At 32.8% G+C, this 14,097-nt stretch overlaps 1 protein-coding gene across 3 annotated transcripts; it reads right to left on the bottom strand.

The window, feature by feature from the left end:
- Window positions 1-711: 711 nt before the first annotated feature.
- Window positions 712-13,886, bottom strand: LOC110666756 (histidine-containing phosphotransfer protein 4). Of its 3 annotated transcripts, XM_021827347.2 has the most exons (9): window positions 13,607-13,886; window positions 12,844-12,920; window positions 11,243-11,357; window positions 9,585-9,622; window positions 1,764-1,894; window positions 1,569-1,637; window positions 1,357-1,428; window positions 1,112-1,184; window positions 712-991 (listed from the first exon to the last, which is right to left on the bottom strand). In XM_021827347.2, the coding sequence occupies exons 4-9, from the start codon at window positions 9,600-9,602 to the stop codon at window positions 944-946; spliced, it is 411 nt and encodes a 136-aa protein (XP_021683039.1). In that variant the 5' UTR covers window positions 9,603-9,622; window positions 11,243-11,357; window positions 12,844-12,920; window positions 13,607-13,886; the 3' UTR covers window positions 712-943. The 3 variants fall into 3 exon arrangements, with proteins under 3 accessions (XP_021683039.1, XP_021683038.1, XP_021683037.2); XM_021827346.2 differs by lacking the exons at window positions 11,243-11,357; window positions 12,844-12,920; window positions 13,607-13,886 and having other exon boundaries at window positions 9,585-10,220; XM_021827345.2 differs by lacking the exons at window positions 9,585-9,622; window positions 11,243-11,357; window positions 12,844-12,920; window positions 13,607-13,886 and adding an exon at window positions 2,392-2,657.
- Window positions 13,887-14,097: the final 211 nt, after the last annotated feature.

The raw sequence follows: 14,097 nt of genomic DNA, 5'->3' as shown, positions 1-14,097 counted from the left end.
CTTGTTTTATAAAAGGGAAAGCTGAATAAAAGAAAGTGATTAGAATTATTGGAAAAGTAAGAGTTCTATAAGAAAAAATTATTATTCTTTTATAAATATTTTTTACAAAGAAAGAAAAGGGATTTATTTATTTATTTTTCATATTTTAATTAAAAGAAAATTAAAAAATTATTATAATATTATTATTATATTAAAAAATAAATATTAAAAAAATTAACATTGTTTTTCACTATTTTCCACTCAATTTAAACGTAAAATAGAACGGTTCAAAAAATATTTTTACATAAATTCTTTTTTTTTTCTTTTCACAAAATAAATAAATTAAACTTTTATTTTTTTAATAAAATAAATATATATATATTTTTTATCATTTTTCTTTCACTTTTCGTCACTACAAAACAGACCCAAATGTCTTTAGCTTACAGGATTAAGAAACCAGAAAAAGTTTTATTATATTTATTGCATGACTTCCATGTCAATAAATACTTATGAGTATGTTTCATTTGCACCCTTAATTTGTCATTTGTCAAGAAAGATGATTTAGCATTTATAGTTTTAAATTGTTGAATTTTTGATAGTTTGGTAATGGATTCACTTGTATCTATCTTGTAACTGTCCAAGGCCCAACAACTTCAACAAGTTTTTGGGTTCTTTCATCTTGTTATAAAGTTAGGGCGTTTCTATATTGTCACAGTTGCTTGGACACTAGCATTGTGAACAAAAAGAAAATGGCCAATAACGAAGTCGAGCATAGTTTTGTTTATCAACGGATTTTGAAAACCACTTATTATTATATCTATAAAAGCTGCGAAATAAGCGGAAACTATAGCCTAATAAACCCAATATAAAAACCCATTCTATATTAGGGTAGATTATTGGGCGTCCAATTACAAAATCATTTTCAGATAGATTCCAGCCATGTCTTCCTTCTGCCACTGATTTCTTACTTGGGGCGACATGCAGTCTCAGCTGGCCCAACTTGCCTTGCTAGCTGAATTAATTAGGATACAAAGATTAACATCCATAGAATATATAGAATTTTATGTTTAAATTGCAAAATTATACAAAAGTTCCATTCATTAATTGAAAATAGCTAGGGAAACTGAAGCACCTGAAAATAGGCCTCAAGCTTCTTTTTCAATGTTGCATACTCTTTCTTGAGTTGTTGGAATGTTCTAATGCATCTGTTTGTTTACAAGAAAATTAAAAAACATGAAAACATTTCCATAGTTTTTGTGGCATCTAATGGGTGGGTGCATATAGGAAATTTGGGGAATGGGCCCAAAACAATCCTTGGCAGTTAAATGGAGGAGAGTTTAAGAAATTAAAGTGGAAAAAAAAAAAAAAGGTTATTACCCTTCTCCATTTCCTGCCCTGCAATATTCCCTAAAGAGAGTGCACTCAGCTTTCACCTTTTTGGCTCCAATGCTGCATCCAATAGTAAAGAACAGAGATAAAAAGATTGTTGGGTTAAAGCCAACACAGAATGTACCTGATGATGCCTTTAAATTAATCTATATAATTAGTTCTTAATAATTATTTTAGCGTTGCATCTCCCCATTAATTACCTTGAGCTACTTCCCTTGAATTGATGCATAAGGCTATCTAACTTGTTAAAATCAAGAGGATTCCTCTCCCTGCAAAGACACAAGAAAGATGCCACCTTGAAACTCCATAATTGCCTTATACTTACAGGACTAGACAATAGAAAAGCGAAGAAAACAAAAGTTGTGGAAATTAAGAATGGGAAGTTTTCAACTGACAATGCTTGCTCTATGTTAAGGATTAGTCTAGCTGAATCCCGATAGTACAATGTGACAACTTCCTCCACAAAATTTGGATTAGCATCATCTTGGAGTTCCTCAAGCTGGAGAAATTGTTCATCAAGAAATCCCTGAAAAATGGTCACCCCATTTTAAAATTCCATCACAAGAAAATAAATAAAAAAATCCAAGAGGGAAAAGATTCGAGTAAAAAAATTAAACAAGCATAAATGTAAAGGTTATATATATATATATATATTCTTCGTTCTCTCTCTCTCTATATATATATATATATATTCTTCGTTCTCTCTCCTTTTATTGCTGCTTAAAAGTGGAGAAATGTCATGTCCTCTAGGGCCAGCTTAGGTCCGCTACATGATGTGGTCCACATCAAGACTCTTAAATATATAAACAGATTGAATCATTAGTTTCTTTCCAAATTCCAATAGAGAACTTGTTATCATTTAAAATAAGTTTTCTCGAGGAAATTTGAAATCATGAAGTGGGATTTTGCAACTTATTTAAAAAATATAACAAGACAACTCCTTCTACCATATTGGATATGCAATAAATAGATATAAATATAGCTCAAGGAATGCATTGGCTATTAGTTATGCTAAGTGAAAACCTGATCAAACAGAGACTGCCTCGAGAGAACAACTTGCCGATGCAACTGGTTATTTCTTTCCATTATTTGAGAAAAAGGATATTGGACAAAGCAAGCAAAGAGAGAGAGAGAGAGAGAGAGAGAGAGAGAGAGAGAGAGAAGAGATGAGAAAGAGAACACTTGTAAGGCTTGAGTAATAATGGAATATGTCGAGGGCATTAAATAGAAGAGAAAAGAGACTGTACTCTGCCAACTTTCTACCTGGAAAGAGCGAGAACTGGGAAGAGAAAGTGGGGTTTCACAATACACGCGGACAGGTGTAGTGAGAGGGAGAAAATAGTGATTTTAGTGTCCAAGTAATATTAATTTGGGTATTGAAAAGATAGAAAAGATAGAATTCTGATTCTATCAGAATTAAAAATATCATATTTTTTTATTTTATATATATATATATATATATATATATATATATATATATATATCAACTATAGGGCTAAATTTACATGCAGATTCCTAGTGTAGTGATTCTTTGGTGCAACAGTTTTTGTCTAATGGTATTTTACGCCCTAAACCTGGATGATTCTGTCAAATACTTACAAATAACAATGAGGTCAATTGTCACGACCAATTACCTTGAAAAGGTTTTATATATATTACTCACAAATCATTGATTTTCCTTGGTTTTATCCATAAATAAGAATTCTATGCTTTCCATAAAACTTTGAAATTTTTCAAAGAGGTCATAAATGTATCATGCTAATGTTAACAATATAATCTAACAAAAAAAAAAAAAACCACAAATATATCCTTAAAATTACGATGCGCATAAATTAATATGAGAATACTCTAAAGTTATAAGTACTAATAAAAAAAGATCTCCCCACACCTCACCTAATATGCATGTGATACCATGACAAGCGCTTGAGAACAATCACAATATATTGCAACCCAGTTGCTACGATATATATATATATTTTTCACTTATGTCCGTACATATATTCTCCTCTTTACCTTTAAGCTTCATACACGTGTCCTAAATGTTCTCTCTTTAAATAAGGCGCCAGAAGAACCCTTCCCAAGCCTAACCTTGAAAATCTATTTAACCATTTTTGCCATCAGGCAAAGAATTTATCCCTAGAGAGTTGTAAGCTAGATAGCGTAAACAAATCCAATTCCAAAGAATTGAAATTACATCCATCACTGTTAACTAATCAGGAGATGATGTTACTTTCAGGACATTACACCTCATTTGAAATGATTTTTATTCAAGAATCTGATCAATTCAAATAATTTTTTTAAAATAAAATTTATGTGTTCACAATAAATTTTAAAGTACGATAATTTATTTAAATTTTATTATTTGAAATAATTGATAAATGAAATATATATATATATATATATTAAATTTGCCCTTATTTATAAAGAAACAAAGATAACTTAAATATGAGTGTTTTAAGTTTTTAATAAAAAATTTCATTAAATAAATTAAATTCTTGCAAAAGTGCTATTTATGGTATGAACTAATTTTTTCAGTATTTTTTTTAATTAAAAGAATTAAATTATATTAATTTTAAACTTTTCAAACATGGAAAATTAACAAATAAAATTGAATTAAATTCTTTCATATCTAGACATTTCAAATACGCCCTAAATAAATTTTGATTACTAAAAGCATTTCTATGCAAAGCTGAATTTATCAGCTTGTAACACCCCTAATTTTTTTTAAATTTATTATTTTTGGGTAATTATTGATATTTTATTTTATTTGAATTTTAGAAAATTATTTGAAATTTTTTGGATTTTAGAAATTGAGTTCGATTTTTCCGAAAATAAAAACTTTGATGATTTTTAAAATTTAATTTAAAAACCACGTGGCAAAACTAAAAATATATTTGGAATTTACGAATTTTTCTGAGTTTTCTAGAATTTTTTTCGAAATTTTTGGGCCTCGTTTTCGGTCCTAAGACAGAGTAAAAATTTAAAATTTTGTATCCTGAATCAAACCAGCCAAATCGAACCTGATCGGATCGGACCGGCCAAATCAAGCCGACTCCTTTTTTCTTCTTCTCCTCTTCCCGCGCGCGTTCTCCTTCCTTTCTCTCTCTCCCATTTTCTCTCTCCTTTCACCTCCCCTCGCCAGCCAGCCGCCTCCCCAGCCTCTCCACCTCGCCGGCGCGCCACCCCAGCTCTCCGGCCGCCGCTTAGAACACCGGGAAACGTCGAGCGAAGCGACACGACGCGCAGCGCGCCGCTTCGTCTTCCCGGCCAAAATCCGGTCTATCCGGCCACCATTTGGGCCGGGTCTTGTGTCAAACACCATCTACACCTCGAGCCTCTCCACCTCGCCAGCCTCTCCACTTGGCCGGCGCTCCACCCCAGCTCTCCGGCCGCCGCTTAGAACACCGGGAAACGTCGAGCGAAGCGACACAACGCGCAGCGCGCCGCTTCGTCTTCCCGGCCAAAATCCGGTCTATCCGGCCACCATTTGGGCCGGGTCTTGTGTCAAACACCATCTACACCTCGAGAGCTTTCCATAGACACCAAGAACACCAAAATTCATCGAGCGGTTTGTCCAATTTTTGTCCGGGAAGTTTTAGCCCATTTTGACTTTTGGGCTAGATTTCTCGCAAACAATAAACTCCACGAGAAAACTGAGAATACCAGAGCGCTCCACTCGTCGAGAGCTTCGCGGAAATATAAATTTCAAAATTTTCCGACACCGTTTTTCAGTGGGTCCCACGGAACTTCGTAGTGTTTTTTCGAGCATTAAACGAGCTTAGAAAATTCCGTAAAATTTATCTACTAACCCCGTGTTGTGGGCTTCGTGTAGGTATCTTCAATTCGCGGAAACTCGACAGTTGTCCGGGTCTGTGAATTTTCGGCCATACAGACCGGCTACAGAAAAAGTCTCCGAATTGGATTGAGATTTTAGCTACCCCACCATTGTCAGATATCTCGAGTGCGTCCCCGGAGTCAGAATAGACATAGGTAAACCCGAACCTTGCTTTTTCATAATTTTCTAGTACTTAAATGGGATTAAAAATTCATAAAATATTTGTGATAGCTCAGAAAATTATGATTCTTTTTGCAATAGCCTAGTAATATTGCTAAGGACCTCGGGGCAAAGTTTTAGAATTTTTAGAGCTTATTTGGGCAGTTTTTGCAAAAATAATCAATTATAAGGACTAAACTGTAAATTTACATATTGTGATTGAGGACTGTATGGATGGGCCCAGGAGGGGCTATGTGATGTGATTGAGTTGTGAGTGTATGATTTGTAAATATAGAAGTGCGTTTTGAGCCCTTTTGCAGGTTGGGTAGGTTCTAGGTATAGGAGAGACTCTGTCGGATTTTCGGCATGACTTAAGATGTCTTTGGTCTTTTTCTTAGTTTGTATTGAGTCATATTTATTAAATGATTGTAATAAAATTGTTAGGTAAGCCGAGACAGCCTTCTTCCTCCGCCCAGCCGCCACAGTGACTGCTGTCAAGTCTGTGAGTAAAATGTTAATTTTAATTGTAATTTCACTATTATTATATGTTCAAATATGCCCATGCATCACTTATATGTATATATCTATGTAGTTAAACTCTAGGCACGTTTTATGTTGCATTCACAACTGTTAAAGTGCCATGTATGTTGTTGTGGTAATTTGGAGCAGTGTGCGTGCGTTGGCGTACGTGTGATGTGGTGTTGGCTATGGACAGGACAGGTAGACACGGCTTGAGATCTTCGCTGGGACCCGGTCCTTCGGGGGTAGTCACGGCTTGAGTTCTTCACTGGGACCCCGATTTGGTTTATTAAGCGAAAGTCCAGCTTGAGTTCTTCGCTGGCATAGGTTGGATTTAAGAGAGCTGTGTAAGGGATCAGCTCCCATATATTATGATTGATATTACTGGGTGTGTGAGTGCTTCAAATTACCTTTTTGCTGTTATGATGTGAAAATATTGTTGATATTGCATTTCACTCTACAGGGTGTATTAGTTTTAGATAGTTATAGAGATTATTGTTAAAATTGATATTTTACTCTCTGAATCGAACGCTCACTCCTGTTCAATATTTTTCCAGGCCACAGGAGGATATTTTTTAGGTTAACCTGCTTTTCTCCCTTGCAGGTCGTTTATTAATGTTTATATAAACCTGTTAACTCTAGAATTTCCGCATGTATTAGAAATAATTATTTGATTTGGGTCTGTAACATAAATTGTTATTTTGGACCAGTAAACTTATTATTTTATGCATGTTGATGGACTGGATGAGGGAGCTGAGCTCCCATTTATTTTATGACATTTGAGTACGTGGAGGGTAAGCTGAGCTCCCCAATTGATTATATATTGTGTTTACAGGTCGGGTAAGTCAGAAACTCCCCGTTGAAAGGTCCATTCTATGGCCGGACTCTGTCCGATTGAATTCTTGAAATTGGGCCCCAAATGGGCCTTAGAGTTGGATTAAGGAGTAATTAGACTTACTACGGGCCTCGGGGGCTTTAAGCTGGCCCAGGTTCTAGCCCCGTTGAAAGGTCCATTTTATGGCCGAACTCTGTCCGGTTGAATTCTTGAAATTGAGCCTCAAATGGGCCTTAGAGTTGGGTTAAGGAGTAGTTAGGCTTACTACGGGCCTCAGGAGCTTTAGGCTGGTCCAGGTTCTAGTGCCGGTCTGGCCCATAGATTAGGTCGTGACACAACTGATTCAATAATTTTAGGATATTTTATAATTTAGTCTCGTTATAATGAAAACTATAATTTAGTCCTTCTATGTTTTATGAGAATAAGTTAATCCTTGAATTATGTTTCTATTAATAAAATAATTATTCTATTAAAATTTTCTATTAGTCAATCATAATAGAAGCAATCAACCCAAATTTAAATTATTAAATTGTTACAGATATTAAAACTATAAGAACTAAATTATTACAAAAAGTAAAATTTAATGACTAAAATGTTAGTACATTTTAACATAAAACTAATTTGTTAACAAAAACACAGCTAAGAGAGTTAACTTTTTTTTTTTCTATAAATAAATAATGAGGCTAAATTATATTTTTGTCATATTTTAAGGCCTAAATTATAAATTGCTTATAATTTTATAGTTAATGACGGATGAATATTTTGTTCTAAATAGATTACAATTGTTATGAATCGTATCAATTTTCTATTTATTTTTATCGTATCATCTTTTCTAAATCGATCCATACTCCCAAAGTCTTCATACTATTAAAATAAAAACAGAAGGAAAAGTTGAGGCAGATTGATTCTTTGAAAAGACCACGTACGGACAAGCTTTAGAGTTTCTATATATATATATATATATATATACACTTTCTAGTAAACTTCTGATATCTTGTTTAATATAGGTCCTAGCCTATGTGGGATATGCTAAAATAATTTACTTACATGTGATTACTAGTTTTCTCAAAATTTTTATTTTTATTGTTATTATGTAAAAAAAAAATTCATTATTAATATCAAACTATTAAGTATTATTCATTTATCAATTTTGCACAAAATTAAATTTCTATCATTACAGTACCATCTAACTCCTTGCTCTAACACTTGCCACTCTCCCAAGAAAAGTCAACACCATGTTTAGCTTGCATATTTACCTTTCAGAATCCGAGCAAGGAGGTTAGATTTGTCAGAATCCTCCAGCCTTGTAATTGAGAAATTTGCGCCTTGATTGATGAGGTTATGGATTTCCCTTCTTCCATGGACAGAGAGGGTTGGGAATTTTTTTATTTTTTTTTTTAAGATGAGAATTTGAATTTAAAACCTTATAATTTTATAAATAATTTAAATATTATGGAATTAAAGAATTAATTCCACGTTGATTTCGACATTGAAATAATGGCAGAACTGGCTGTGACCATTTATAATAACAGCCTCATTCCCCACCGCAGAATTTCGAACAAAGAAAGCATCAAGAATGGGTCCCTTATGCCGTCTTTCAATACTACCATGATGACAGACTAATACCATGCTGTGAGAACGACATCATTTCACGTCTAGAACTTCAGATAAAAAAAGATTTTTCACGCTACATTACACGCACAAATCATCCCTTCCAAGTTCTTTACTTCTGCTACCTTTCCCAAATTTAAGGAGTCAGGTGCTAAGTTAAAATCCAAAACAAGGAAACCCCGTTCTAGTGTTTTTTGCTACGTCCTATTCTCTAATGATTTAATTTATTTCTAAACTTCATTTGTAAATATACTTTAATTTTCAATAGTAATTAATAAAGTTATGACACTACTACGTATTATGATATTAGTTTAATGTATCTTGTACTTCCATCTTTAATAAAAAAAAATAAACAATATTCACGTAAATATTAAGATAGTAGTATAGTAAGGATTCTTATTGGCTATTGCTGAGAAGATATTTAATTTAATTGATTTTTTTTTCACTAATTCTCATATTTAGAATGAAAGAATTCATTTCTTTAAACTTGAAAAAATTTTCATTCTAAAAGAAATAAAATTCATGCATGATTGTATAAGAATTCTTTTGAATTTTTTCCTTATAAATGATTTATTCCAAATGAACACTAAAAGAATCAATAAGATCAACTAAAATATATAGTAGGTACACTTTAAAGTACTAATCATAGATGAAAATTATAAACATGATTGCTTTACCAATGAGTTTTAATTTAATGATACAAGAGACTGAAGTCATTTTTAAAGCTATTAGATCTCAATTTTAAGTTTCAGTCGAAATTAATTGTAAAAAAATAAACATGATTGCTAAGAGCATTTTCTACAAAATAAATTTAAAAAAAAAATGAATGCAGCAAGAATTGTGAATCACATCAAATCAACAATTTATTTGGCTATAAATAGAAAATAAAGGAAAAAGGTGTATTTAAATTATAACAAACCATACTAATTTAGTCCCCTTTTAAAAAAAAAATTGTTTTTTTTTAAAACAAACAAACAAACAAGTAGATGCATATATATTAAACTAAATGGAATCTTGTTAGAAGGGTTTAATTTCAAGAACGAAAATTAAGGAACCAATTAGCACATCTATTTATGTGACAAAGATCCTGTGAACTGTGAAAGTAAGATATAATAGTGGGTGGAGAATATTAACAAGAACATAACACAACAAGCAAGAGAAGAATCATAAGTGGCCAAAAGAGGAAAAAATTTGGACATAAAAAAAAAAAAAACAAGAATACACAAATTCCCAATGATGATTGACATCAGAACTCACCTTGCAGGCAGTAGTCATGTCTTAACTCTATTTTCTACCTGCAAATTCAGCAAGATGGTTAAAAGAGGAAGAAGTGTCTAAGAAGAGACTCTCCCTTTATTCCTCTGCCCACAGCAAAGTGAAAGGAGAGAAGGGATGTTTTACAGTGCCACAACACATTTTTCTTTTCCAAATGTGTGGTCACATCTGCTCCTTTAGTAAAAGAGTTAAAAAAAAAGGGTGAGTGTATGGGTGGGTGTGAGTGGGATCAGAATATGTTTTTGTTTTGTTTTCTGGCAAAGGTCATGATTCTCTTTTCCTATCACTGTCTCCTATGTTGATAAGAATCCCACCCTGGACAATTATCATTCCCAAATAGTAATATTAATTTTGCTTCTGAATGAAAGCCTTTTTTTTTATCAAATCATGAAAGAAAATTACACCAGCAAATCGGTTATGACTTGTTAGTTTGGTGTTACTTTTCCCAGTCAAATGAGTGAAATAACAAGGTTTCTACTTGTGAGCTTTAACTCAGTGCTACAGGAAAACTCTGGCCCCTTAACCATCTGGAATAGAGAAAGTGATAGTACTAGGCACCAATAAGTTTGAAATTAAGATTTAGTTGAGCAGCATTATCACAATAAAAACAAAAACCTATAATATTACAATTAAGATAAGCAGTTTAAAACTCAATCAGTGGTTAATTTCATTCAACAATACAGTGCAGGATATTACACCAGAAGAGAGTAGCACCTCAGCACAGAAAGTTTGAGATTAAGGCTTAGTGAAACAGAATTGAGTTGCAGTATCATTTAAAGCCATAATATCTCAGGCAAGCAGTTTAAAGCTGATTCATTCAGTAGTTTTCATAATCTCAATAGCAATTCTTTCTAGGTACGGCATATAATTAATTAAATTATCATATCGATACAAGTATCTTGTGTCTTCCAACACAAAGCAAAATGGCAATAAACATACACTGACAATATTCTTCAAAAAATGCTGCATCTAGAATCACACAGAGACAATAATATTTCAGGCAGTCATGTCATTAGAAAAGCTGATTCTAATTCTGATTTCTGAATGGTCATTATTACAAATTATTTGATGGAAATTATGATAAGAATAGGTTCTCTTGTTCTCATAAAGGAAAATCTTGCCCACAAATCAGTTGGAAGTCAATGTATATCTGGCATGAAGAGAAACACCAGAAACCATTGTTATCAGAACCAGAGCAGATCACTGGTCCAACCAAATTATAACATTTACAAAATTAATTTCAAGCTAAAGGAGTAAAACCTAGGAACTTCTAAAGCATTACTGATACCTTCTCCATTTCAATTAGCCATTAAGATATGAAATCATCTCCCAAAAAGTTACTGAGTTCCTAATTGTTATTTTACCGATTTACATAAATTTTAATTATGTTTACTAATTTTGATAAATTTAATCACTTGTAATTCTTAATGAACTTAAAAAACTTGTGTAATACTAGTGCAGAAAGTGATAAGAAAGGGCATACAACATGGCCATGGATTTGAAATGCCATTGTCTCTAAAGTGAGAGTAGGGTTGCCATATCACAGAATTAGCAGCTTCTCGGACCTTCTTGAAAAAATTTTATGCGAATAATCAAAAACTTGTGGGGCATTTTATCTTTGAGGTTGCTTTCTCACTAACCTTTCCATAGATATTCTCTTTGCAGCATCAATTCTGCTCATCTTCATAAGAATCCTATTGCATGGTATACATTATTGAATGCAGCAGCCCCATTATATTGCAGCTTTTGCTCACTCTGCCAAAATTTATCCAAAAAAACTGAATAAGACAGTGATCCTCATATTAATCCTGAAAAAGCAATAAACAAATGACCATAGAATCACCAAATTAGTGATTACAGAACATCAAGGAAAAGTAATAAACTTTGGATGCATCTAATATAAACTTGACCTCATATGAGCCGTTAGATTAAATATTTGTATCGAAATGTATGCAGAATTAATTAAAATGTATATAATGAATGCATGAATCTAGATGCAAATATAAATCTAACAGTTGTTAAGTTCATTCTCATATGAGCACAAACTTCTAATAACCGCACCCATAAACTTTTGAGGCAGGGAAATATAATGTTGGCAAGTGTATGAGGTGATCATGATTTTAATGCTAACCGGAAAAAAAAAAATTCATTTTGCTTGCTACATTCAAAATTAGCATGCATGGACAAAAATTATAATAAAAAAAGACAATCTCTGAACCATCTAGATGCACACTTGTGGGCATGGATAAGCAGAAGCAGAATATAGTTAATAAAATATATTGGATTATGTTGAGACAAAGGTAGATTGTGCAATAGGGTGAGTGTGGCTGGACTCAGGCTAGGATATGGTAAAAATCAAGGTCCAGAGCAAGGCAGGTTGGGCTCAAAACTCGAGCTCGACCCAATGAAGGGCTCGCGCAAGCTTGTGCTAGGTCATCCTTTTTTAACAAACAAATTATTTTGCTGTGGAGGCTCAGGACATAACTTACGGATCAATAGCCATAAACAATTTCTTTTGCTATCAAGCCTAATCTGCAAAGCTTAAAACTTAAGTCCAAGACCTGTATTTCACAGGTTGGAGACACCCATGTGTAAACATGAAACTGTTAAAGAGATAAAATATTGATGAACTCAAAAAGAATTATAAATACCTTAATGTGTATTGTTTATCTGGGTATTCTATTCATGTATTTCCCAACTATGTTTTTCCTTCATTCTACATAAACCTTAGTCTTCATGCACTACTTTTTTCTAGGTACAATGGCATCACATTCTTCAAAAGTGCAAAAAAAAAAAAAAAAAAAAAAAATCATATTAATGAAAATCATACTCCATTATGATGTGTAAACATAGAGAAACACTTTTGGTTATGCGAAAGCAAAACAATGTAACCAAGCATTGCTAATGCAAAAGGAAGATAACAAGATTGCAATTCAATAAAAGAAAAAAAAAATTCATTTCCAAATTCATGAAAAGAAATTTCACATTTCCATGCGAACTTTAAAAAAAAAAAAAAAAAAGTCATGTTACTAGCAGCACCATCTCATAAAACTTTTGCAAGAATATTGCATTGCAAATCATTGACCGCTGAGTGAGGTTTTTGGAATTACAAACAAGAAAGTAATAATTGCATGATAAAATTTGATGCAAAAAAACCTTATCATTAATTGACAATGTCTCCAGACCTATCAGACTTTAAAAGATAATTGAATTTCTATTATTAAAGGGCGAGAGCTGGTACTTGTACAATCATAACTCTTGCTTTCCCCTTTTCCTTCACTGTGAAACAGATGGAGAGTTCATATATTTCCTTCCTTGCTGAAAATGACATTACAAAATAAGTGAGCAGAATCTATGGACTAAGTGCAGACACTAAAAAGATTATGTAAAAGACTGCAGCTGATTTAGGATTTACGAATTTAAACATTACATGAAGAACCACCAGCATAGAAGGTTAACAAGAACCAATTTTAACTGTGAAAGAGAACTTGTCAAATCCAAACAGACATTGCTTCTGGAGTCTTGCACCAACTCCCTTCTGCTCTTAACTAATTACTATTTCATTAAAACATAAAAGTACAATAACAGCATTAATTCCCAAGAACAAACAACTCATTTTCTTTCATCCTCTACAGAAGAAGGCTTCAACAACTTTTTCGTTGAAACATTTCCAAAAAAAAGAGCAATCCGATGCAACGAACTCACCATCAACATTAGACTCTAATTGAGAATTCCGTACTGCAGGATTTGTTTCTCATTCGAGTATATAGAAATACCATCGAGCACATAACAGGCAAAATATAGAAACCAGTATTAACATACATTGAAACATATTCAACAGAAGCTAATAAAATAGAATCAAATTACTATTAATCTCAATTGGAAAAACAGAAAAACGGAAAGCAAAATTCACAAATATGGAGCCTACGAAACCACAACCTCTAACAAGCGTGAGATAGGCTCAATTTTTTTACGGTGTTTCATCAAATTAAAGGTCGAGGTACCTTTTTTCGTTAGGTCTCTCAACGTGAAGTTGGTATGATCTATCATTTTGTTCCACTTTCTTTCGTTTTCACTCAGATTCTTGAGAACCAAGCAGAAGGTTTGGATGTTGCAGTAGAAGAACAAACTGACTGAGAGTTAAAATAGTGAGTGCGAGCGAGGGAGCACAAACTCCCGCCCAACCAATAATGTCTTTGTTTTGGGCATTTTTGTTTGGGTATATTTTGCTTGCTTACCCGCCCATGACCATAATCCCATTGCACTTAACTCTTTATCATTTATAAATTAAGAGAAATTTAAATTAAAAAAAAAAAAAACTACTATGCAATTATACGCATTTTTTAAATAGTGTTACAAAACTTAACCTCTCTTTACTAAAGTTTAGATATATTTTTATCATAAATTTAGTCTCAAGACGCTACCTAAAAAATATGTCAAATCACATAAGTAATAAATTCTAATTTTTCTTATAAATTAGTATCAATATTTATCT

Source organism: Hevea brasiliensis, chromosome 1 (assembly GCF_030052815.1).
Source record: "Hevea brasiliensis isolate MT/VB/25A 57/8 chromosome 1, ASM3005281v1, whole genome shotgun sequence".
Classification (NCBI taxonomy): Eukaryota; Viridiplantae; Streptophyta; class Magnoliopsida; order Malpighiales; family Euphorbiaceae; genus Hevea; species Hevea brasiliensis.
The sequence above is the reverse complement of the archived record's forward strand: the minus strand, read 5'-3'. Positions and strand labels throughout refer to the sequence as shown.

Excerpts from the sequence above, each read along its gene's own strand:
- LOC110666756 (XM_021827345.2), bottom strand. The coding sequence starts at position 2,589 with ATGCCCTCGACATATTCCATTATTACTCAAGCCTTACAAGTGTTCTCT. Across the intron at positions 1,429-1,568 it reads TTCAAGGGAAGTAGCTCAAG|CATTGGAGCCAAAAAGGTGA; the intron begins GTAATTAATGGG and ends TATTGGATGCAG. Across the intron at positions 992-1,111 it reads AGCTTGAGGCCTATTTTCAG|CTAGCAAGGCAAGTTGGGCC; the intron begins GTGCTTCAGTTT and ends TAATTAATTCAG.